The 26,972-nt window shown below is 43.7% G+C and overlaps 1 protein-coding gene across 8 annotated transcripts in view; it reads left to right on the top strand.

The window, feature by feature from the left end:
• SNX31 (sorting nexin 31) overlaps positions 1-26,972 on the top strand; it is a 73,148-nt gene that overhangs the window by 17,441 nt on the left and 28,735 nt on the right. For all 8 annotated transcript variants that reach the window (XM_077846749.1, XM_077846748.1, XM_077846747.1 and 5 more), the window contains exons 4-9: positions 3,226-3,290; positions 11,102-11,212; positions 15,358-15,448; positions 16,764-16,851; positions 19,665-19,734; positions 24,957-25,049. In XM_077846749.1, coding sequence (XP_077702875.1) covers positions 3,226-3,290; positions 11,102-11,212; positions 15,358-15,448; positions 16,764-16,851; positions 19,665-19,734; positions 24,957-25,049 — 518 coding nt within the window. The remainder of the gene's footprint in view (positions 1-3,225; positions 3,291-11,101; positions 11,213-15,357; positions 15,449-16,763; positions 16,852-19,664; positions 19,735-24,956; positions 25,050-26,972) is intronic.

The raw sequence follows: 26,972 nt of genomic DNA, 5'->3' as shown, positions 1-26,972 counted from the left end.
TTAAAATCGTTAAAAAAATAAATTGTGCAATTCAGTGCTTTTTAGTATATTTACAGAATTGTGTAATCATCCACCATGATCTAACTTGAGAACATTTTTGTCAAAAAGAAACCTCATACCTAATATCATTCACTCCTTAGTCTTCTCCCCCACATACATCTACCACCCCCATACTAATATCTTCCTTTATAGATTTGCCTGCTCTGAACATTTAATATAAATGGAATCATACAAAATATGGCCTTGTATTGGTTTTAAAAATACTCTGTTCTCAGATTTGCCCCTAGGTGTTGTATGTTGGCTTTGATTATAGAAGTGAAAGCCATATTACCTGGACTGAGACCGAAATAGAGGTATGAGATGAATTATTTTCCTGAAAGCTCTCAGCAGATACCAGAGATGTTTATCAGACATGCCAGAAATGCGTTTCTGCCTCTGTCCTTGCCAGGGACCCTTAGAGGTCTACTGTCCCCTGGTGAGGCTTGCAGGACCATAGTCCCTGTCCATTGCCTGCATCCTATGAACACTGTGCACAGCAAAACTGTGGTTGGCAAAACTGAACCCTCTTAAAAAGAGGGGGTTTGGGAGAAATAGCAAAATTGACATTAAACTATTTAAAGATTTTGAGAAGGAGAAAATAGTATATACACAAAATATTTTAAAAATAGAACTTGTCAGAAGAGTGTACAATGAAAGGTACATTCCCTTCCAGATCAGCCCCACAGGCCTCTAGAAGTACGCACCATTACAAGCGGCTTATAGATTCCATGGAAAAATTTTTTGTGTCTACTGATGTGTATGCATCCCTGTTTGTTAAATACAAATTGAAATGTACTCCATATACTTTTAGGTACCTGACTCTCAAAAACTTTATTCTGAAAGAATTTCTGACTTACAAAAAAAGATGAAGAAATAACACACAGAGTTTCTGTAGTCTTCACCCAGATTTCCCAAATGCTAACATTTTACACTTGCTTTACCACCTCTCCTCAATTTCATGAGTATGCATAGGTATATTATATATATATATTTTTTTGAGAGGCCTGTGTTACACAAGCCACTTTCCCCTTAAATACTTCTGTGTGTGTTCCCTAACATCAAGGACATTCTCTTCTAAACCAGTGTAGTTATCAAAATCAGGTGATTAACACTGATACATGTCAGCTAATCTAGAAACTTTTTTCAAACTACACCAGTTATCTCACTGATATCCTTCATAGCTTAAGAAAAAATGGTAGTTTCTTCTGTGAGTTGATTTTTCCCTCTTAAAATATATATTTTACAGACCATTCTAGACCAGCAATTATAAACTTCTTCAATTATAAACTTATTTCTCATGGCTGCACATATTTCCTTAAAGATAGTAAATAAACATTCTAGAAGTCATTTATTTCCCATTCATTTTTTGTAATGGAAATTATACCTCTTTTGAACGTGTTAAATAAGCCTTCTCAAACTCAAAATGTAATACCTGTTGAATTTTTCTTCTCTCTTGGTTTGATTTCTCATGTCTTAGTGAAGTACTCCTTTAACTATGGGCCTTTTGGCAAGGATCACAGTGCCTAAAGGGTTGCTTTTCTAGACCTGGCCTTTGTGCACTTCATGGGGGTTAGCTCCTGCATCCTCTGGCAAGAGAGAACAAGGGAACTCAGTGTTGTGACTGAGACCTGGGCTCCAGAGTCAGATCCAGAATCAAATCCTAGGTTTGTACTTCACTGGTTGTGTGACCTTGGTCAAGACATTTATGTTCTCTGAGCTTCAGTGTCTATCTGTAAAATGGAGATAATATTCACCTCAGGGTTTGTTGTGAAAATTAAATGAACTAAAATATACAAGTGCTTAGCATTGTAGCTGGTCCTTAACAGTTGCACAGTAAATACTAATTGGATGAACCATTTTTTCAACAGCTTTCCTCATCTCCAAGAATCCATGCTAATAAGCATACTGTTAATTTGCAAATATACCGCATATATTCCAGAAAATAAGACAAGGGCTCCCCCCACCCCCAAGCAGAAAATACCTCCCTTAAAAAAGAGAGAATACCTTTTTTTTTTATAAAAGGTTTTATTTATTTATTCATAAGAGACACACAGAGGCAGAGACATAGGCAGAGGGAGAAGCAGGCTCCATGCAGGGAGCCTGATGCAGGTCTCGATCCCAGGACCCTGGGATCATGACCTGAGCCAAAAGCAAATGTGCAATCACTGAGCCACCCAGGCATCCCAAGAGAATACCTTTTATAAAAAGATTCTCATAATACAGAGACTTTCTTTTCCTTATTTTCTTTTGAAAAATGTTGCATTTGGGGGGAAAGATACAACTCCAAATGACTTCAGTAAGTGCTCATTTTGAATGCTGGTAGGAGCTACATCATGAAATCAATTGAAACAGCTACCAAAAAAGCAAGAAAGGAAAGGAAAGAAGGAAGGAGGGGGGAGGGAAGGAAAGAAGGATGGAAGGAAAGAAAGAAAAAAGAGAGAAAAAGAGAAGAAAGAAAAGGAGAGAGAAGGGAAAGAGAAAGACATCTGCTACAGATTTAGTAAGTATCTAGGTTTGGCTAGAGGGCAGGTTCCAGGAGAGACATTATGGGAAGGAGGGTAAGAATTGAGGAAAGCAGGCTGGGGAGCGCCTCATGGGGGAGTCTGGACTCTTCAGGGGAAAGTCTCTGCCCCTCTTCTCTGGCCACAGCACCTGAATATTGGTATCTGAACTTTAAAAACTACGAGGGTAAATTACTCTTATAGAAGAGTAGAAAACTTTAAGTTTCTATGACAGCCTTCTAATAATTTTTCTGGGGATAACCTCTTGAGAGCTTCTGGTAAGAGAGATCCTCTCAATCAGCATTTCTTGGTTGATTTCAAATTTTCAAATTAAGAAATTGTCTTGCCAAAGTAGAAGTCCAGGTCCAAGTTTTAAGACCCTTTTGCTTTTCACATTAAGTTCATCATCATCCTGGAAGGGCAGCATGCTGGATGGGGAGTGATATGGAGCTGTGGGACTAAAGTGAGACTCCTGGGCCTGATATGATGGGTTTATGTTGCTGTCAAGGCTGCCTTGAGGAGGCAAGCTTTGTGGATTTTCATGTGTTTGACAGGTCATAGCTCCATTGCTCAAGGAGGCAGGGTTGTACTGGCAAGGCCTTCAGCATTCCCTGGGGGATAGAGCAATTTAACAGAGAAGTCAACTCAGCCCTGTGCTAACTGGATCACCATCTATATTTTTCAGTAACTGTGGACCCAAACATGTTGAGAAGTGATGTCTTCGTTGACTTTTTAAAACTCGTACAGTTGGTAAGTGTGCTCTTCTTTTTTTAAGATCATGATTTTACTGCTGGACATGTCTCTTAGTTACCATGTGCATGTTTCTGGCCATTGACCCCACATGGGATAAAATCTATTCGTTCGCAGTAACTGGAGGATGGTTCCTATTTTGTTTTGTTTTGGTTTTTGGAGGTTTAGATTCTTGATGGAAAATAAGCATGTCACTCAACCTTGGAACTCATCTTAATTTTTTTTTTTTTGTAACTCATCTTAATTAAGCAGATACCTTTTTAATCCTGTAGCCTAAGCACTGTATATCTCTGGCCATGGGGAAGAGAACCTTTCATCATTAAGGGCCCCCACAACTCTGGGACCTTCCATCTCTCGCTGGAATCAAGAGTGCCACAGTAAAGACATCGAGATAGCAATAAGAGCCATCCCAACTGATACTTGTATATTCTCTGCTCCTGACGTTTTTGTAAATGGGTCACAAAGAAAAGTCAGAGATGACATTGTGCAACTCCCTTTCCTTTGTTGGTCTTCAGAACTACTGACCACTTGCCCTGTAGAGGCTGGAAGTTTGCCAAGTAGGCTTGGTCAGCACACCACTTATTCTTGTTATACACAGGGGAACATGTTTATGCCTACAAGTATGTTCTTGACTGAATGGAAAGCTTTGAGAAGATTGAAGTCATAAGAATAACATGATATTATTGAACCGGATCCCTAACGGAGGAATGATACTTTGATGGAATTTGTAAGAACTGGGAGCAAATTTCATTTATTCAGTGGGTCAATTGTGTAGGTATACTAACTGGATCATTCAACTTGAGAAGTGACCCTGGGGTCTCCCATGGTGTCACTATTCCTATTTTCACATATATTTGATGGCTTAAAAATATGTGCTTTCTTTTTCTTTGGAAAGTTTGTTGTTGAGGTGTTGATGGTCATAAAACTCAAACAGCACAAAAAGGCATATGATCCCACCACAAACCTCCGGCACCCCTTTTCAGAGACAACTGTTTCCAGTTTAATGTGTGTTCTTTCTACACGTTTCTGTGCATCTACATGTGTTCATATGTATGCATATCCTTTATGTTTTACAAATAAGCACAAATTCCATGCACTTACAGAGACTGGTTTGTTTAATTCTGCATCTTGCACATTGTTCTCCATCAATACACCATCAACGCACCTCTGTGCGTTTGGCCTCAATTCTGTCATCTTTTTTGGGCACATTATGGCTTTTGCTTTCAGTGCTCTTTAAAAACCACTCATGGGCTGTCAGTGTTTTGGAGCTTTGTTCTGAGTGCCTTTTTTCTTTTTCTGATAATTTGAAAGATTTCTACCTGGTTTTAGTTCCGTGTCTTACCTTACCTTGCTTCCTCTGATGAGATGTTCCCTCTTGCAAGGGCTTTATTTTTCTCTCTGTTTCTTCTGTCAACTTTGCCAGATGACTTTTATATCTTTGCTATCTTACCTCTTTTTTTGAGGCCTCCATCTGTTCTTTGAGGTCTTAGTTCAGAGAAGCCATATTTTTACTAATACATCTGTCATTGTCATCTCCTTAGTGCCATGGTTTGAGGAATATATTTTTTACCTTTAGTTGGCCACGATTCCTCCCTCCTTCCCCACAGGAGTTGTGCCAAGGGCTCTTTCTATTTCTTCTCAGGCAATCACTCAGCTTTGGAAGGGGCTGTGCTTTGTGAGCCAGCTGACACACAGTGTTGGAGGGGGAGGGGCTAGGGTTGAGGCATTTGACTCTATTATACTCCTGAATCCTACCTCTTGTTTCTGAGCACTTTCTCTAAGGTTCTGCCTGGGGGCTGGGCAGTGTGTCTAGCAGTGAAGCCATAGCTATAGTTCCACACATGACAACCTAGCAATTGAACCCCCTTTCTAAGTAGTCTCAGGACTGGCTGAGTAGTTAAGAGTGCAAGGTCAGGAGTGAGATGACCCAGATTTAAATTTGGACTGCCCAACTTTCAATTTGTATGGCTTGGGGCAATTTACTTAGCCTCTTTGTATTTCAGTTTCCCCATCTGTAAAATGGGGAGAATAACCTCTGCCTCACAGGGTTGTTTTGAGAATTCAGTAAGCCTTCAATCTCTTTCTTTCTCTTTTTAAGGTTTTATTTATTCATGAGAGACACAGAGGCAGAAATAGGCAGAGGGAGAGGCAGGCTCCCTGTGGGGAACCTGATGCGGGACTCGATCCCAGGACCCCGGGATCATGACCTGAGCCAAAGGCAGACGCTCAACCACTGAGCCACCCAGGTACTCCCTTCAATATCTCTTAAATATCTCTTAAAGCACTTAAACATTATCTGGCAAACTTAACACTTAGGAAATATGTGCTACCATTAGCACCAGTCCTTTCTTCTCTTCCCAACAATGCTGAGAGACTGCTTTCTGCAAAGATAGTGCATCTGCACATTTTTTTGGCCTCCCCTGCCACCAGGTAGTGTGAAATGGGCCTGCAGTTGGGCTCCCTAATCACACTAGGCCCTGGTGATTAACGGCTTTAAGGCAGCTTCTGTGTGACCTACATTCTCTGGCACCTCAACACCCCTGCTTCTCCCCTCCCTGGCCAGGTCTGATTTTCACTACACTTGGCAGCCCCTCTACAAATCCCATTAGTGGTTCAGGCTCGGGACAATTTTCAACTTCTTCAAGGATGATTTTCCTTCCGCTCATTTTCTGTTTGTCTCCAGAGGAGAGCAGGGCAGAAGTAACTTTACTTCTAAAGCTATTTATAAAAGACGTTGATGATTTTTAAAAAGACATTTAAATCAGGAAGGTGGTTCTGTGTTCATCGCATCCCTGCCCTACTTCATTCTGTCCTTTTTCATTCATACGTTGAACGAATGTGTAGTGAATGCCTGCTGCGAGCCAACACTGCTCTGGAGGCTGGGGAGACACCAGTAAATAGCACCCCGTCCAGCTCACAGAGTCTGGGAAACTGTCTTTTTGGGGAAACAAACGTCACTGGGCACAGCACTAAATGTAACAAGCTCTGTGAGACAGGACCACACACCATGCGTGCTATGCTGCTGGGCATGACCCCGGGGAAGGTGAGGGCTGTGTCGACCTTTCTGTCCTCTCAACTCCGGTGCAGCATTTGTGAATCCTGCCACTCTGCTTACCCCAGTGTGATGTACAAATATCATTCCGTATGTGTGCCCTGGTGAGAAAAGGGCTGGGACACACTGCCATGGATGAGAGCGTGTCTGGGAGACCTTCTAATGGAAGAGACCATTGAGCTGGAAAATTTCTCGGGTGGGCAGGGAAGTAAGATTATACTCTAGATTTTTCTTCCCATTAGGGACAAAACAACAAACCACATAGATATCTGGTGGTCTAGAAGACTCAGGACTGATATTAGTAAAAGTGAAGCCAGTAGCCGTGTAGTATTGGGGGTGAGTCTACCCCAACTTCCAGCAGATCCTCCTCTGACTACCTTTCAGGGCCAGAGCGATGTATTGGCAGTAAATAGATGCAGTCAATGCAGGAGAGAGTTGGCTTATGGAGCTTGCAGCAAGATGCTCCTGCAGGACATACAGGAACTGGAGAACTGGAATGAGCAGTGGTGATATGTGGATTTGCTGAATGTGAAAGGAGCCCGAGGAACGGGGATTATTGTAAATTGAGGTAGGAACAGCAGTTGCCTACCTCAGTATACAGACCTACATATCTTCACTGCTCCTGATAAGTGGTTGACCTGCAGTTGCCAAGTGATTATTGCCATGTAATCATATGCTCCCAGGCCTGGCTCTCCGGGGTCAGCAGTACAAGAGCATCTTCTCTCTGGGCGAGGACATAGGGACATTAGAAATGTGAATGTGTGCAACCTCCCTGGCACCCCTCTGAGGAAAGCCTTTGTCAAGGATTATCATATGCAAGTTGCAAAAACAAGAGGGGTTTCCCTCCATAGGGTGATTTAATCTGGGAGAGGCCTGGTCTCATTTATCCCCTATAACTTGTGGAAGGAGGTGCTATTAGGATCTCTTGTTCAAGTTAAGTAATGTGTCTGAGGGCACATATCTCATAAGTAAAAAGACCTGGATACAGAGCCCCTGCTCCATTGATGTTATGCGATATTTCTAGGATGATGGTAGCTCACCCAGTCCTGCCCTAACCATGTACCGCTTGTTTTGTGTCCCTAGACTCTGTTGACTTACTACATTCTATGTTTTTTTTTTTTTTTTCATTCTATGTTTTTGCCCTGTGATCACCTTGGAGATAAAGGGAAGTTTGAAAAGTCTTTAGACTAAAGACTTTCTAATGTTCTCAATTCTAAAATTGTAGTGTTTTGTGTCCTTCCTTGTGTGAACAACATATTTGAGAAAAAGAAGGCTGAGAAGGTATTTGGAGTAGCTTTTGTGTGCCTGGGAAGTTGGGGCAACCTACTGACTTGGGAGGTTTGGTTCATTCTGGCTTTGTTTGGGGGATCTGGGAAGTGACTATTTCCTCACTTCCTCTTGAGAATGTTTATCAATGCCTATGTGATAAAGCTCTCTGAACCTTTGGAGCTGGTGAACATGCTGAGGTGCTGGCAGGTTAGTGTGTGCTCAGAGGGCATGGAAAGCTCAGTGCCCCTTTCCACATGCCTTGCCTTGTGCATCTTTTCCATTTGGCTGTTTCTGGATTGTCTTCTTTATAAGAGGGTAATAGAAGGTAAAAAGAGCTTTCCTGAATCCTGTGAGCCATTCCAGAAAATTACCAATCTTGAGGAGGGTATGGTGGGAACCTCTGATTTCTACCCAGTTGGTGAGAAGTGTGGGAGGCCTGGACTTGCTATTGGCTTCTGAAATTGGAGAGGGGCAGTTCTGTGGGATTGAGCCCTTAATTTGTGGTGTCTGTGTTAACTCCAGATAGTTAGTGTCAGAAGTGGTGTGAGTAGAGGAAAACCATGTGAGCAATGTTAAGGGCAGCGTTGGTGGTACAGTGGTGAGCATAGCTGCCTTCCATGAGCCAGGCAAGGCTTTGGAGGGTTTTAAGCAAGGGGTGGTGGGACATTTTTAGGTTTGCATTTTTAAAATATTTCTTTGGCTGCTATGAGTGCGCTGTAGTGGAGTGAGATGGAGGCCAAGAGGCCACTGCAAGAGTCTAGGGAAAGGAGATGTTAGTTGGGTCTATGGTGCTGGCAGCGGAGATGAAAAGTGGATGGATTCAAGAGATAATAGTGTAAGATGTAAAATATACACAGCTCAACTTGATTAGATATGAATATTAAAAACATCTTCCTGAGTCTTGTCTTGAATCCTTTATTTCTTATCTGTTGGCGCTCATTCTAATCAAAGGGACATAACTTCCTCCTCATTCCTTCTGCTAACAATAACAAAGCCACATAGCCACCATTTGGGTGTTTGCAGTGAGTGCCGTTCCAAGTTCCACACATTGCTTCTTTGAGTCTTTACCACAGCCCTATGAGGTGGGCATTATTACCACCCTTATTTTCAAGCTGAAGGAGTGAAGAACACAGGGGGCAAATAACCTCTCCAGATTTGCACAAGGTCCCATGTGGTGAGTGTGGGAGCTGGGCTTGAAACCCATTTCTTCACATGTTTCAGCCCAGTCCCTTGGTACCTCTGAGTGCATTGCTTACCCATCTAAAGTTTGGTTTGGGTTGAGAGTTGCACTGAGGTAATATAAATTAATGCTAAGCTTTCCTTTAGAATTTCACCAAAAAGTTGGGCACCTGGGTTGGCTCAGTGGTTGGGCGTCTGCCTTTGGCCCAGGTCGTGATCTTGGGGCCCTGGGATAGAGTCCCACATCAGGCTCCCCATAGGGAGCCTGCTTCTCCCTCTGCCTATGTCTCCACCTCTCTCTCCGTGTCTCTCATGAATAAATAAATAAAACCTTTAAAAATAAAAAAAGAACCTGGCCAAAAAGCAATAGCATTATTTTCATTTATTTTGAGTGTTATTCTCCTGAGTTAAGACATGTTTGTGATTATAGGTCCCAAACTTTAAGAACCAACATCTAGGCAAAGCTGTACCTAGAAAGGGACTATTTGCAATAATTATTTGGGGGGAACCCACAGAAACTTAGTACTTGTAAGTACACGGTAGGGGGTAGTTAAAATGTAAAGTCAAAGCTTACCCTTTGATAATAAAATTAGAAAAAATAAGCTTGTCCCTAATGTGATCGGGCTTTTGAGGTACCTGGGTAGTGCAGTTGAGTTGTTAGAGTCCCCCAGTTCCCTATGAAGCCTGATCTGTTATATCTGTGAATGCGGTGGAGGTAAGGAAAGGGGAGGTGTTGCCTGTTGGGAGGAGAGGTCCCACTTGGTCTGTGCACCTGAACCCAGCTCTGTGATCTCCAAACAACCTTAGGATGGGTCGTTTGGTTCTTCTCTCCCCCAGCCAGATACCAGGAAGGCAGTAACCGGGGCTGGGTGTGCATTGTCTCGGTAGCTCTGTGTTACTAATATTCTAGCTTAATATAGTTGGCTTAGAATACAGAAAATGATTTGAGTGACTCTTCTCTCCGTTCTCCCCAGGATGATGCGTAACTACTGCCATTCTAAATGCCTAGGAAGGAAGTGAACTCACTGCGTACAGTGGATATGTTGGTGTTTTAGAGTTTGATCCTGTCTTAAAACCTGGGCTCAGAAAGGCTGTGACCTGAATCAGCCTCCCAGAAATGCAGCAGCCCTGGGGGCTGACAGTATCCCACTTGGGAGGTGCTAGAAAGAGCCCTCCCTGCAACGCAACTGCCCGGGGAGGCTCAGCTGGGCAGCCACTGGCCATGCATCCTCCTGGGGTCCCTCTCTCTGTGGTACCTGAGCACCAATTTCAGCTTCACGCTTTCCTAGACTATGCAGGCCTTCCCAGTGTCTCTAACATGTCCTTGACATTGCAGAACACTCTATCCAAGAACTTCACAGGCCCCCAGATTTGCAGTAGCCTCAAGTGCACACACTTCCCCTTGCAGAGTGTATAAGTGCAAGCAAAGCAGGACTGAGCTGGGGGAGCTGGACCTCAGCCGGACACCAACTCACCAGTGAGTGACGTGCTTACTCATTCAGGCCTCATGGTTTGCACACTTCAGAGTTTTGCTATAGCACAATCATAAGTTATTGCAGATTGTGGACTTTCAGGGATGCCTGCAAATATTCAAAATGAGAATTAAAATCTGAGATGCGGGGATCCCTTGGTGGTGCAGCGGTTTAGCACCTGCCTTTGGCCCAGGGCGCGATCCTGGAGACCCGGGATCGAATCCCACGTCGGGCTCCCGGTGCATGGAGCCTGCTTCTCCCTCTGCCTGTGTCTCTGCCTCTCTCTTTCTGTGACTATCATAAATAAATAAATAAATAAACAAACAAACAAACAAACAAAAATCTGAGATGCCCCAAGGTCAAGTGGATAGCTTCCTCCCCCTCCCCCCCGCCAAAAATGGATGCCTGTTGTTTGGAAATTATTCAGCTGCACGTCATTGCCTGGTTTTGGCCCCTCCACACCCCTCCTCACCACACCCTGCCCCTCAGAACACCATCCCACAAATCTCTACAGTCAGCTCTGTGTGTTTCTAAAAATTTTTTTTGAAGATTGTATTTATTTATTCATGAGAGACACAGAGAGGCAGAGACACAGGCAGAAGGAGAAACAGGCTCCAATGCAGGGAGCCTGATGCGTGACTTGACCCCGGGACTCCAGACTCACACCCTGAGCCAAAGGCAGGCGCTAAACCGCTGAGCCACCCAGGGATCCCCGTTCTGTGTTTCTAAGCACCAGATGCCCCAAGGGTCCAGGTAGAGAAAGATACTGACCATTTCTGCACCATGTACCCCGCTGAAGGGCACTGTGGGGGCTTACTATAATTTTCTTTCACTTGCAGGACACATTTAGCATCACTACCAAGACAGCCTCTCTGGATATATTTCTGCCAGATGGAAGGAATATTCAAGTCGAAATTCTAACATCAGATACTACTGAAAGAGTCCTAGAGGTAAACTTTGTTTAAACTCCAGCTCCAGAACCAAATTTAGGAATCATTCTGTTTGCAAGCAGGGACTAGGATAAGGTTACCTTCCAGAAGCTTCCTGCCTGTCATTTGACTCTGGATGACATATCTGTTGAGATGCTGGGATTTTCTGGGACACTGACGAAGGAATCTGAGACACAGCCAATCATCCAGAGTATCTTTAGTTTTCCTCTCCTTGTGGACATCAACTTCCCAGACATCTTTTTGTCCCTTCCTAAGGCTGCAGTCAGTCACCTGGGACTCAGCCAAGGATGTGCCGTGGAAATATGCCAAGTGCTTTATTAGGGGATGCCTCATAGTTGGGAGCAGGAAAGGGAGTGGAGTCCACATGAGTCTGAAACAGGCCTTACCCAGGTAGGCTGGTGACAGGTTCTGGGAGAAAGTGACAGAGGATTTCTCAAAGGCTGAGAGTTGTGTCCCCTCCCCCCCCCACCCCCGCAGAGAAAACACTGAAACCAACACCCCAGCAGGTCTAATTCTGGGTTCAGAGGGCCAGACCTGCATTCCAGTTGGTTTTGTGAAGAGTCTGAGGACAAGACCTAGAGACTGTCCTCCCCATCTTTAGATGGCGGCTGTTACCAGCTCGGTCTCCGGGGCCTTCCCTCCCTTCCCTGGGCATCAAGGGGGCACTGGCTTCTCATACCCACACACTGTTCCCAGGTCCTTTTCCTTTGGAGGGTTTTAGTTCTAATCCTCCAGAGAAGTATGTGAGGCTAGAATATAAAGTTATAAACAGGTGGAAGTCAGAAAGTTTCTAGGGCCTTCCAAGGACAGAATGTTTTTGTGCTGGGGACATGGTACCTGACACATTCTGGGCAGGAAACAAGCCATCCTCCCTGTTGGGTTCCAGCTCTGGAGCTGAGACTATGGGGTGGGTGGGGACCTCCTCCCTGCTGAATGGCTCTTCTTTATAACCTGGAGATCTAAGCTGTCCCATGTCCTCCTAGCCTCCAAAGAGCAGCTTTGTCCCCAGGGTAGGAAATGTCCCTTCTCTAGGATCTTGGCTCAGTCCAAGAGTGATAATTTTGGACCTTCCTTCCTACAGAAGTCTCTGCACACAACCTTTCTTTGGCTTCTGGATTGCTGGCCTAGTTGAAAGGGATCAGCAGCCACCTCATCGCCAAGGCTGTCCATTGAGAGGTTACTCTAGGGTCCCCCCTCCTTCACCACCTCTGACTCCCTGAATCCAACTGACCTTGTGTCCCAAATCTCTCCCCTAATAATTTTGTCTTCCCATCTTCACATCCCCTAATTTGAGCCCTCATTTCTCAGCTAGATCTTTCTTTCTTTCTTTCTTTCTTTCTTTCTTTCTTTCTTTCTTTCTTTCTTTCTTTCTTTCTCTCTCTCTCTCTCTCTCTCTCTCTCTCTCTCTCTCTCTTTCTTTCTTTCTTTCTTTCTTTCTTTCTTTCTTTCTTTCTTTCTTTCTTTCTTTCGATTTGTATTTATTTATTCATGAGAGAGGCAGACATAGGCAGAGGGAGAAGCAGGCTCCATGCAGGAGCCTGATGCGGGACTCAATCCTAGGACTCCGAGCTCATGACCTGAGCCGAAGGCAGACACTCAACCACTGAGCCACCCAGGTGCCCCTCAGCCAGATTTCTGTAACAGCCCCAAAACTAGTTCCTGCTTCCAGTCTTGCCCATCTTCTATACTGACATCCAGAATGACCTTTTTGAAAAGCATCAAAGACCTTTGACATTTAATGCCTAGGGGATTTATGCAAAAAGAAAAAAGAGAAAGCTCTCAACTACAGAGACACCGTTCCCTCAGTTGCCCTCCCAGGGCCTGTGCAGTGGGAGACAGACACTAGTGAAGGGGGAGGACAGTAATGGGAGGCAGACACCTGCAGGGCCAGGCACGCAACCCTGGGGGGCAGATGAGGGACATGAGGTAATTTGGGAAGGGTTGGGGCCGTGGAGACCTGGAAAGCCTGCCCTGCCGGATGTTTTTCACATACTGAGCTCGCTGGCCTGACTCGACGTACCTGCAGCTGAAGGCGGCTGCCCACGGGAGTTGGGGGCCTCCTCTCTGCAGGGCGAGGGCAAGAGCTGGGGTCAAATGGCAGCACTGCCTCGCTGTAGCCGTGTGAGTTTGGGTAAGTTGCCTACCTTTCAAGTCAGTGCCTACGTAGTTATAGAAATAGCTCCCGTCCCATCAGCAGTGCGGTTACGGTTATTTCTCAGTACGGACGTTGTTATTGATATGGAGGGAATGCCCAGTCAGCACTCCGAAAGCCAGCTATTTGGTCCCGTTCTCCTTGTAACCTATAGCATAAGGTTAGCGAGGTGCATTTGCGATCCGAAACATGTCCTTTCCCTCTCCCAATCACACCGACTTGGGAGAAATCCAAACCCCGGACCCTGACGTCATTAACTTCAGGCAGGTTTACCTGGAGGTTCTGCCCTCGAAGCGGTGGAGTTTGTGTAAAAAGCAAAGTGAGCAGGTGGCCAGGCAGACAGGTGCATTCTCTTCCAGGGCCTGGGAGCTTCTCCAGCATAAACATGTAATTTAAATTTTGTAATTGAAAATCATTGTTTAGGCCTCCTCAAGCCTTCTTCCCCTCACTCTCCACCTGACCACCATCCTGCTGCGCTCCTTAAAGAACCAGCAACAAGCTGAAATCTCATTTTGGATTTTTATGTGTTTGCACTAATGTGGTTTTATTGGTGGCGTTTTTGTGTTTTGAAGTATCCTTAACATTTGCTAAGAAGAAAATATTATTGTGTCTCCTTTTGTCAATGCTTACTCCTTTCAAGAGAAGATGTGTGTGCTTATGTCTTTATAAATTATAAAAGGCTTCTCCATCCTTCCCCCCTGCTCCTTTATCAGCCCTGGCACGTAAGCTTGCTGTTTTCGCTGAACAAGTCAGAGAAGAGAGAAATTGAATCTGAATGGATATGGATCACACTCTAGGAGAAGACGTCTTTGCAGTCCGTTACCTTCCAGCACACACTCACCCTGCGCACACAGGAGCGCTGTGTTTGGGCTTGGGGTCTATGCTTGGGCACGTGGCTGGGTGAGGTAGAATGGGACAAGCCTTGACTGAACACGTGAAAAGTTCCCAGGCTCTTCTTTATTTTCAAAGCTAGGCCAAGAGCACCCACTCATATCATCCACCTAGTAAGCCCGTCTCATGAGGCAGTTTACAGACCTCTGACAAGAAAAGTACCCCTTCGAGCCTCATGTTTGTACAACTGCCACCTTGAGAACTCATATTTGTACAACTGCCAAACATGTTAAATGCATCAGCTCACGCACACGGCTGCAAAGGTGAATCGAGTGTCACGGAGGTGGTCTAGTGAATTCAGAGTGTGCAAGCAAAGAAATCACTCTGGAGCCCTGTCTTCAAGAGGGAAGGTCTGGGTGGGTAAAGGCAGGGAGAACCTGTGGTAGCATGGATGTTCCTGCTAAGGGAAGGTGAGTGAGCATAAGACATAAGGTTTTAGCCTTGAGACCTGCTGGCAAAAATGAAGCCACTGGTGTTGAAATGAAAGCTGTTGGACATAAAGGCCAGGGAGGAACATGAAATGAGAGTGGCCTGTGCCTGGGACCTGAGGTGTCACCGAGCAATATAAACGCCATATAAATTAGAATAGGAGACCATCACAGGAGACCCCAGACAGAAGCAGGCTGGGGGGTCAAAGCCAGACAATAGCTTGTACACTTTTAGATGCCAGCAAGGAGTGGGGAACATCCCTCCTCCCAATGTCTGATAATCCAGCCCATGGGCAGGCAGATTGGTACGGGGGCCCCAGTGACAGATACCACAGAAGGACAGACTTGCATGGAGACTGGCTGCTGCCCTCCAGTGGACTGTGAAGACCAAATTCTCTGGGAGACACATGTGTGTCTGAGATGGGACAACCAGCCTCAGCAGACGCCAGTTCATGTCCGTTGTGTTAGGGCTGATTTTTGCTTTCTTCACTCTAATTTTCTTAATTTTTAAATTTTCTAAAACTAGGATTATCATTTCTAGATTCAGAAGAGATTACTTTTAATGCCCGCTGCCCATTAAAGTACTTTTTATCGATGTTTACAGGCAATTTCTAATTCTCCACATCACTGTTAGCAAGGCCGACACCCCTAATTTTTCTTGTCTTTGGTTAAAGGTGGTGTCACACAAAATTGGACTGTGTCAGGAGCTCTTGGGCTACTTTGGCCTGTTTCTCATTCAGTGTTGCAAAGAGGGCAAGTTCTCTGGTAAGGAGAAAAGGGGGAGGCAGAGCAGCCAGGAGAAGGGGTTGGCTGCTGTGGGCTGGTGCTCAGATCCATGGGATGCAGGAGATACAGCTGAGTGGGGGTGCCGTTCTCAGCCTGTGGATCGAAAGCTGGGAGAGGGAGGGGGCACCTGGGTGGCTCAATGGTTGAGCGTCTGCCTTTGGCTCAGGTTGTGGCTCTGGGGTCCTGGGATCGATTCTCCTATCAGGCTCCCTGCTTCTCCCTCTGCCTATGTCTCTGCCTCTCTCTGTGTGTCTCTCATGAATAAATAAATAAAATCTTAAGCAAAAAAGTTGGGGGAGGGGAAGTTGGGGATGAGCAACTCCAGAGAGGTAGAATGGACAGTAGCAAGATGTCAGATCCTTTCAGCAACTGCACTTTGTCTTGTACCTGCACCAGCCCTGGGCCTAATGTCCGCCTCACTTTTACCCTGGCGCCCTGGCCGCAGACCACCAGCCATCCCACAACCCCCTCAAAAATGGAGTGCTGGACCCCAGGTGTCAGGACATCCCATCACACCATCACTCCTTGTTAAGGAATGTTGGTGAGAAAATGTGGATGCTCTAAGTTCTCAGATTTTTAAAGAACATGTAATGAGTTAGTGAAAGATGATAGATGATTCACATAGTTTTTGCTTTTCTCTATAGACATTCTTCTAAGACATTGTAAGTTATTTACTTGTAAAGTGGTATCAATTATCTGAAGGCAGCCTATGTATGTTCTCCAGAAGCTGCAGTGGTTTTGAGTTGGAAGTTAAGGGTTTGTATGATGGCTTGGACACTGAGATCTGAGGTACACTGAGCTGTCTGGAGGTACACTGAGCTGTCAGGTTCACGGTGTAAAACACCTCCTACTAAAGGCATTGATATTTTATGAGGATCAAATGCTATTTAATTTTTTTTTAAGATTTCATTCATTCATTCATTCATTCATTCATTCATTCATTCATAGAGACACACACAGAGAGAGAAAGGCAGAGGGAGAAGCAGGCTCCATGCAGGGAGCCCGACGCGGAACTCGATCCCCGGTCTCCAGGATCACACCCCAGGGCTGCAGGCGGCGCCAAACCACTGCACCACCGGGGCTGCCCACTATTTATCTTTTTTTTTTTTTTTTAATTTTTCGCTATTTATCTTTTGAAGGAATTTCAGAAAGTTAAAAATTGTGTACAAGTGCAGGAGAATATTATCGTTGTGATTTTAGCATTTCCAGTGGTAATGCTTTCTCACTTCAAAGCCTCTGTATGTAAACTATTTGTGCCTTTTCAACCAGTAAGACTCCCTTCTCCTTTCTCTAGTCATGAAAAAATTGGTGGACTTTGAACTGCCTTATGTGAGTCTTCAAAGTGCTAAAGTGGAAGACTGCAAAGTGGGACTCAGGAAGTGGTAAGCATTTACGGTGATGGTAGGTATTTGAGGATGTTTTAGATTCCTGTTGAGAATTTGTTGGTCTTACCCTGGCAGCTCACAACCTAACAGCTAGAGGGAGAGAAGAAGAACTTGGGGATGGTTGTGAGGAGGGCAGTAAAGAAGAGAAAGTGGAGAATGAACCAGAATATTTGTCATAAACAATAGGACGTTGAGGACGGCTTTCACTTGTCTCCAGTAAGTACTTGAGGGATATTGTTATGAAGATGGTGGCCCATTGAGGTGGGGATGGAAGCAGGAATGAGAAACTGCAGGTTGTGGGCTTGCTTTGGAATGAATTATTGACAGTATTAATTGAAGGGATTTGTTGATGATTACAAGCACGTGAGATTCATCTGTTGAGCTGTAGTATTCCCTAAAGCAAAGAGTGGACTCAGCCAACTTGCAGTGAATTTGAGTAGAATACTCTTAAGTATTCAGCTTGCATCCTAAAGGATTCCAACAATAAATGCATATAAATCAGGGCCAGCCACACTCCCAGGCTGATTGAACACCTTGCAGAAAAATACCACCCTTTTTCTCAGAAACAAGAAGCCTTATGGCAAGGATACAAACAGAATAACAAGAAGCACCCCACATATATCCTATAATCTGTACTTCCCAGTGTTTATTACCATGGCTGTATTGTATTGCTTCTTGGGTTCACCCTCTCCCAGCCCAGCTCTTCTGTAATCTGAGCACAAAAGTTTTAAAGAAAGGCATTTTGTAATCTAGGAATAGTAGCTATCTTGACCTTGTGATGGTGTGCTTAGCACTCCAGTCCGTAGTTGTGAATTTTGGAAGGATATCCTAGGCAAGGCTAAAAGTTCATACACTGCTATTCAGATGTATTCTGAGAAGCTGTCAAAATCTGTGGCATGGAACCCTGAGAAGGGGAAAAGGGAAAACCCTTCAATGTTCCATTTAAGCGTTTCTGGAAGTTGCTTAGTATAATAAGTGGCTGAGCATCATTGTTCCTAGGTTTGGAGTATGTGAATCTAAATCCCAGCCCTCTCAAAATTTAGCTAAATAATCTTAGCCAAGTTACTCAAGCTCACTAAGGCTCAGCTTCTTTATCTGTAAAATGGGAATAATAGTAAGAGTCTACCTCATACAATTAGTATGAGGGTTAAATAAAGTACTTCCATATGCTCAATAAATTTTGGTCTTGTTTGTTACTGTTATATTAAGAATAGTATTAATAATAGTAATAACAATAACAACAGAAATCCCTGGAGCTTAGATAGCTTGCAAGGCTCATGGGCTTTCCAGAGAACTTGACATTAAGACATGAGGATTTTGTTCCTCACCTTGAAGCCTTAACTGGAAACTGGGCTTTGCCTGCGTCTTCATTAAATAGGTATATTCTAGAGCATCAGTGCAAGAGAAAATGTCATTCATATGTCAGCATCCTGGATGCAGGCAGATTGCTTTTACTTATGGGAACTGGGAAGAAAGGAGGTCCCACTCCAGCTGTTAAGCTGAGGGTCAAGTCATGTGGGGTGGAGAGCCTGGAAGAGGACCCTGAGGGTACATGGTCTCATGGTCTTCTTACCTGGAAAAGTCTAACCGAATGAGAGCAGGGAGGCTAGCCTGGCTGCCATGAGCTATGGCATTCCCAGCAGGTGAAGCATCACAATGAAGCCGATAGGGCCAGAGTTTTGAGGATTTTTCTCTGTCCAAGAATTCTCTGGCCCATCTCTCCAATTTGATATGGTTCCTTCCAGACTGGAGGGAACCCTCTCAGAGCCCAGTGTGGGATGGGTCTCGGGGCTCTCTACCTTTGACACAAGTTGCTATTCTGTGCCACAGAGAATAGGGAGCATGTGCTGCATGGCCAATTAGCTTAATAGAATATAACAGAAAAAAAAAAAAAAAGAATATAACAGAATGCTTCAGTTGCTTCTTTCCATACCCTCCACGAGGAAGGTGATCTTCAAGTTACATTCTCATCATCTCCTAGTTCATTCCAATCCCATTATTCTATAATCATACACTTCTAAGTACAGTGATTTTGCTTACCCCTGCCTTCAGATAGGTTTAGACCAGCTGCAATGAACTCTTTCCTGACGGTTTCTATCAATTCCTAGCAGCTCCTGTGCTTATACAGGAACTAGGATTTCAGTTTATCCTGGAGATTCTGAATCCTTTAGACAGACTTCAAACCCTGCCACTTGCAAATCTCTTTGCAAAAGTCCAGAGGGGCAACTCCAAATGCAGTCCCTACATTTCTGGTGTCAAGATCAACCTGATGAGAGCAATGGTGAGGACAAGTTCAGGGTTCTAAGGAAGCACAGAATGGAGCGGAATCTTGGGGAGGTACGTGACAATGCCAGGATAGGCAGATAAGCCAGGGAGGGAGGCAGGTGAGGGCAGTGGTCTTCTAGGCAGAGGAAAGGAGAGCAAACATGGTTGGGATACAGAGTGTGAAGGGGGGAGGTGGGTCATAGGTGGAATTGAACATGAAAGCTAGGTGTCCCAGGACGGGCACCATGGAAATGAACAGGTTGGGTGATCTAACTTGTCAGACTATGAGAAACGGGACTGTGGACCATCTTCCATCAGCTTTATTATTTGACATCTTTACTTTTCAAGTCCTCCAGGTGAGAGTTTACAGTGAAAGGAAAACAGGTGACAAAAGTGGAGGAACAAACTGAAAGCAAGGCAAGGGAAGGGGTGTTAGTGCGGGCTCAGTTTAAAGTGTAGAGGGCCACCCCTTCAGAGAGCACTCACGCCCAGTTGTGCCTGTTGGCCATGTCATTGGATGAACTCAGTGCTCCTGAATTGTGCAGGTACATGGACCCATCCCTGGACTCTGTACTGATGGACTCTGCAGCAGCGGTAGCTTTGATCTATATGCAGGTAAGGGTGACTGAGGACTCAAACACCATATGTTACTGACCATTCAGGATTGAAGCCATTGGAAAAAATGTGTGATAGCTAAGAATCCTAGCTCCCTAGAATAGGCAAATTTACAGAGACTGGAAGTACAATATAAGTTATTAGGGGCTCAGGGGCAGGGAGTTATAGTCTAATAGGTACAGAATTTTTGCTAGAGATACTATTAAAAAAGTAGGTATAGACACTGTTGACAGTTAAGCAACATTCTGAATGTTTTTAGTGCCACTGAATTGTACACTTAAAAATGGTTAAAATGAGGGGCACCTGGGCGGCTCAGTCAGGTAAGTGGCCGAGTCTTGATTTTGGCTCAGGTCATGATCTCAGTGTTGTGGGATAGAGCCCTGTGTCAGGCTCCACGCTCAGCAAGGAATCTGCTTGAGATTCTCCCTCCCTCTCCCTCTGCCTTTCCCCCAGGTAGAGAGAGAGAGAGAAATATTTTTTTTAAAAAAACAAAGGCAAGTGACGGGATGAGCACTGGGTGTTATTCTGTATGTTGGTAAATTGAACACCAATAAAAAATAAATTTATTATAAAAAAAAAAAGGCAAGGACAGTGTGGCAGGTTTCCCTTTTATATTCGAAAAGCAAAGGCTCACCTTTGAAGAAACACGAGCATTCTGTATTACCTCGTAAACAACAACCAGGGGCTTGCTTTATGTACCCAGACAGGAAGCCCCTCGGTTTCTTACTAAGCTGTATCCAAAAGGACTGCCTCGCCCAGGCCAAGGGGCAGCTGAAGGCAGGAGAAATCACCAAATGCCTCAGAAGTGCAAGTACTGCTGCGTATTTCAGCAGGCGAGGTCGGCATGGCCTGGGCTTGCGCCAGGCACAACTGTCCTACAGCAGGTAGGACAGTTACCTACCTGTCCTTAGGTAGGTAAACACTGCTTACCTGGCAGTGTTTTTACTTAGTGTCCTACAGAATCATGGGGTCAGAATCAGTGGTGCCTTCAGTCTGACAAAGTAGAGCATCATTTACGCCTCTCTCTCCCCCGCTCCCGACTGGACCGCTGGCCTCACGCGGGGACTGTGGCTTTTCCAGTGTGGGGTGGAACACCTGGGTGTGTCGCCAAGTGGACACACGGAGCCCGGCAGCTGGTGTCGATGAGGAGTCGCAGCCCTAATGTCCACTGCTGCTCATGTTACTTTTTAAGAGACCAAGGCGATCTAATAAATCGTCTTCACAAAGCTCTTCTGAATTCTAAGGAGGTAAACCAAAATATCACTTCTTAAGTGTTCAATGTTCACTATTGTAGTTCAATGGCTAGAATATAGTTTTGAGTTCATTTTTTTCTTTTTTCTTTTTATTTAGATTTTATTTATTTATTCATGAAAGACACAGAAAGAGAGAAAGACACAGAGACACAGGCAGGGGGAGAAATAGGCTCCTTGCAGGGAACCCAAGGCGGGACTCGATCCCAGGACCCCAGGACCACAGCCTGAGCCAAAGGCAGATGCTCAACCACTGAGCCATCCAAGCGTTCCTTAGTTCATTTCTTATCATACTTTGATCCTCTGTGATTAAACCCATGTTGCATGAATTGGGACGTAATTTACCATTTTAAACGTTTGACGAGGCTCATTGCTGTTGTATCCTTGCTATTCTAGTGTGTTATTAGTTGTGTCTGGTCTATGTGATACCACGTCCTTGGTGGAGGATGCATCACCTAGTTCGACTATTGTCCTGGTGGGAAATAGTCTTTCTAGCCTGGTTTCCAGGTCCATTGTGGTGAGAAATAGGAGGGGCCAGCATCTTCATAGGAAGTTTATCTGTCTTCATCAAGGAGCTGTAAACCAGAGAGAAATGGACTGTATTTCCTCTGCTTATAGCTGGGGGGGGGGGGGGTGTGTGTGCATCTGTGCGTGGGGGTAGATGGCTTCATGGAAAGCACGCCGAATTCAGTTTCAAAAATGTATTCTGGCCCTTGCTGTGCCGCTGGCTGCCTCTCTGCGTGATCTCGGCCGGCCGCCACTTCATCCTTCTGAACCTAGAACTACAACATCCCCCTGTTAAGCGATGAGATTGAATGAACAATTTCTAAGTTTTCTCTCAGCTTGAATAGACTGTTATTCAAACTGTAGCTCTTTGTCTGGCCAAGTCTTCAAATGAGTATAGTTGGTGTTATAATAATCTGTGCCATTATCATCATTATTCTCATTGTTGGCTCTATCCAGGCAGAGGTACTGAGAATTCAGCCCCAGGGAGTCAGAACCACAATTGCAGCCTCTTTTGAGGAAACTTTTCTCAGCTCCCCTGGAAAGAAAATGCCTCCCTCCCTCTCTGCTCCCCTGGTATTTTGTTTATACCCTCCATTGTAGTGCTTGTCACCCCATCTTGTAAATACTGTTCACGTGCATATTTGCCTAGCTAGACTCTGAATGGCCCAGGACAGAGACTGTCCTGGGAGCTTAGGATGCATGAAGGTGTGAGAAGCAACCATCCTTTTAAAAAGTTAATGCGGAACTCTTATGAGTTCTTCTGATAAATAACGGTGCCATCATAATTAACTACTAAGGGAAACCCTTTGGATTTTTCTAAAGCAGCTGTGCCCCAGGATGTCTTAGGAGCCAAGTGGACTCCCACAACACGTTCCCTTTCTTTTTCTTTTTGAAAATTTGAGTAATATTAACAAAATGGAAGATTGCATATAATTTTCTGAGTTTTCTCAAAAATATTGAGACTTGGTCAATTCTGGGCCTGTATTGCAGCACCACTGGCCAGTATGGTAACTTTATGCAAATTAGAACAAGGGGTCCCTTCTTTCAGGCAGACCTAACCCCGTGTCAGAGCCCATGGCTCAGTGAAGGGAGTGTTGGGTTGACCATTAACCTCCCCAGAGCTCCGTGGCCCTGGCTTTGCTTAGCCATACTTCAACCAGCTGGAGTCAAGAGGCAGATCCCTCCCTCTCCATTTCTCACTGCTGTACCTCTGCAGGGGTGACAGGGATATGTGTGATTGAAGCTCATTAAACCCACAGCTTAGGTGATCTCACTCCATTTAAAAAATTAGGTTCTACATAAGTCTCCAGCAGCCAGTCTTTGGAGAGCCATAGAACTGAGTAGAGCCATTTGTCTAAATCTGACTCTCATTGTTAGAGTGAGGTACTGTATGCTGTGTATTTGATGACTCGTGTGCCCCTAATCAGGGTCAGATCTTTTCAAAGGTGGTGAAACAAAAGCGGTCTGTTCCTGCTGATGTAGGGCATTTAAATCTGTGTCGGAGAGCCCCAGGTCCCCTCACGCTGAATGACATTTCTTCAGTGAGTCCTTACTGTTGTGACTGCCACTACCTTCTTTAGCCATGCGCTCCCTTTGATAACACTGCCCTGAGATAACAGCCCCTTTATAGGACTCTACCAAGTAGAATTCAGGAAAGAAAAAGGCGTTCCCTTTTTCACACCCATATTGATCCCATTCTGGCATGGTGTCTAGGTTCAGTTTTGAGAGTAGTTGGTGATTGGAGGAAAGTCACGGGATGGGTAGTGGCTTACATGCTCAGAGTCAGCGGCTTGGGCAAGGACAGGAGGACTTGGTGCAGCAGCCAGATCATTTTTGTTGTTGTTGTTGTTTCTGAAGTTTTTATTTTTTCACGAGGGACACAGAGAGAGAGTCAGAGACATAGGCAGAGGGAGAAGCAGGCTCCCTGTGGGGAGCGCAATGCAGGACTCAATCCCAGGACCCCAGGATCACGGCATGAGCCAAAACCAGATTCTCAACCACTGAGCCACCCAGGAGCCCCCAAATTGGGGTTTTAGGCCCACGCTTGCCACTTACACTTCTTGGGCTGTCTTGGAAGGCATAACCTCTCTGGACCTCAATTTGCCCATACTACCACACAGAATAGTTTGGAAAAACTCAATAAGAAAACCTATCTAAAACAAGTTCTGAACAAGTATTAGTGATTTTTCTTCTCCTCTCTAAATCCTTTCCCCCCACTCTAAATACCAAATACTTTATTCAGCTCTTCATTCTCCATTTGGAGATAAGGCATAACCAATAGCAAACACTGAGGGGTGGAACACAAAAACTTGCATTCAGACTAAGGTGTAAATATGTACTTGACAGCTGGCAAAGAATTTTTGAGTGTTTGCTCAGTTATCTTGGACAAGCTACAGCGAGGTGGAAGACTCAGGGTTTTTCCCTTGAGGGGTTAACAGGTTAACTGAAGACCAATGGAAAAATTTTTAAAAATATGATAAATGGAAGCAGCACAAGCTAATATACCAGTTTAAACGCCATCAGTTCTGGGGACACCTGGCTGGCTCAGTGGTTGAGCATCTGCCTTTGGCTCAGATTGGAATCCCAGGATCCTGGAATTGAGTCCCACATCGGGTTTCCTGCAGGGAGCCTGCTTCTCCCTCTGCCTGTGTCTCTTCCTCTCTCTGTGTGTCTCTCATGAATAAATAAATAAAATCTTTAAAAAAAAAATAAAATCCGTTCTGTATGGAACTTCCTGTTTTTCTAAACACTTGCTGGCCCCAAATATTGTATATTTTCTTTGCCAAGTGGAGAAGCAAAAGAATAAAAAATAAGAAATTATTGATTTCTAGTGAGGTTGAATATAGATTTGGAATTTGGAATTCCTTTTTGTTAATTGCTGATACATATTCCTTGTTTATATTTTTCCTCTTGCTTTACATAAATAATGCTGACTTTTTCCCACATATGATGCAGTCATTTTCTCTAGTTTGCCATTTACTTCTTAGTTTTGTTCTGGTCTGTTCTCAGGTACAGAAGTTTTATATATTCATGTAATTAAATATCCCTTTATATCTTAAATAAAATATAATATTCCTTACCTCAAGATCAGATATTTTTTCTGATTTTTTCTTTTATTTCTTCTTTTCTTTTCTTTTCTTTCTTTCTTTCTTTCTTTCTTTCTTTCTTTCTTTCTTTCTTTCTTTTTTTTTTTTTTTTACATCTAAACCTTTTTCTGGATTTATTTGATTGGGTGGTGTGGGGAAGGAGCTAACTTTAGCTCTCCCAAATGTGGCCAGTTGTCCTCAACCATTGAACAATCTCTTCCTACACCCACTAATTTAAAAAGTAACCTTTATAACATGCAAAACCCTTACATATGTCCACTTGGGTTGGCTGCTATAGCTTTTCACACATGAGTGTGTTTCTGCCAGATTAATTCATTTCTGCAAAGGTTGCTAATCTTACAACTTCTGTCATTTTCAGGCAGTTCAGGACATGGAAAAAGAATGGGCCAAACCCACACAGGTGCAGAGGCAGAAATTAGAGGCTCTCCAGAAAGAAGACAATCAAACAAAGGTAAATCAGATATTGCACCAAGAGAAATCCCTTGGAGGGGAGTTGAAGAAACATATTAGAACTGAGCTGTTTCTTAGTTTATAAAACCCATCAACCACTAAAAATGGGCTTCTTTTAAAAAATGAGAAAAGCATCATTGATTTTTCTGATTATATTATTTAAAGATTCTGAAAAATACAACAGACTGTGGTGAACCCCTGGCCTGGTTCATGTAGACCCTCAGCGTTATTTTTAATGACCACAGAGTATTCTGTCTTAGAGTTATCATTTAGCTAACCAATTTCTGATTATTAGAAATCCAGTGGTTTCCTGCTATAAATCACTTTGGCAGTGAGCACCATGAGGACCAGGACTGTGCCTAATTTATACACACCCTGTGTGTTCCCAACACCTGGTACAGTTCTGAGCTGAAGGTCCCTGAAGACACAGCCAGCATCCTCCATCTTTGAGTACATGTTTTATTGTTTCTTAGAATATATTTATAATCCATTTTTAAAGCTTCCATAAAGATCATACCAATTCACACTCCCCCTGTCCCCAAGCAGTGATGCAAGTCTGACGAACAGGGCACATTTTAATGAAGAAATGGACTCTGCTTCATTGTGTTGTCTTCTTTGCCAGTGTTCACCACTTTGCCAATGTTCACTCATTTATCTTAAACAAAAATGCAAACAAAATTTAGAGGACTCGTTTATACCTAAATTGATACAGAAAATCATTCTTTGGAAGCTCAGATATCTTGAGAATTTTACTGATAGGTAGGATAAAAAAAGAAAAAAGCATATACAGCCATTATTTAATATTTTCCTCCTTGGTATTTCGCCTCAGTGTTGTCATGAAAATTTTGGAGTTCAATTTCAATTATAGTATTTATTTTAATGGATAGAATATTTGGGTATAATCAGATACATCAGCTTCTTTGGATATAATTACAGTTCCAAAGTGCATTTCTACTCCATAAACTTTTTAACTTAATAATTTAGTAAGAAGATTGCTTTTACTATATGCTATACTCTGCTGAAATTTATATTTGTATTTTTGACACAAAACAAATTTTATTTTCTCTGATGAATTTGTGTGTGTTTCATATCTTTATTTTTATTTTTTTCTAAATTTATTTTTTATTGGTGTTCAATTTGCCAACATATAGAATAACACCCAGTGCTCATCCCATCAAGTGCCCCCCTCAGTGCGCGTCACCCAGTCACCCCCACCCCCTGCCCACCTCCCCTTCCACCACCCCTGGTTCGTTTCCCAGAGTTAGGAGTCTCTCATGTTCTGTCTCCTTTTCTGATATTTCCCACTCATTTTTTCTCCTTTCCCCACTCATAAATGTTTTACCTGATTTTACCATACTATTTGTAATAGTCATTAAAAAAAAAAATTACTGAGTACATGAATTAGATAAAAAAAAAAAAAGCTGAACCATGATTCAAATTAACTCTTACTCTCTTGAAGCATCTCAGGATACTGACATAAAACCAGAATTATTTAAGTGTTTATGAAGTTCTTCTCCTGATAATAGATCCAACACATTAACAAGCAATAGTGCTTTACTTTATGTACATGTGCAAGAAAACCTGGAGTTAAAAATGAGTGAAATTAATTTAAAGGAGCAACTAGTTGATCTAAATCACAGGCTAACTACACCCCATAGGCTGCTGTTTTTGTAAATACAATTTTATTGGCACACAGCCACGCTCACTCATTTATGTACTGTCCAAGGCTGCTTTTTGTGCTAGAATGATAGAGGTGAGTAGTTGCAATAGAGACCATATTCCCGCAAAACTGAAAATATTTACTGTATGGCTATTTATAGAAAAGTTTGCCATCCCTTGATCTAAATGAAAACGTACGAACATCCCTTCTCCAGTTATGCATGTTAAATTATCTTTTTCAGGAGTAAGTTTCTTTAAAAAACTA

Source organism: Canis aureus, chromosome 14, assembly GCF_053574225.1.
Source record: "Canis aureus isolate CA01 chromosome 14, VMU_Caureus_v.1.0, whole genome shotgun sequence".
Taxonomy (NCBI): Eukaryota; Metazoa; Chordata; class Mammalia; order Carnivora; family Canidae; genus Canis; species Canis aureus.
Note: the sequence above shows the minus strand (reverse complement) of the source record. Positions and strands in the feature narration are given on the sequence as shown.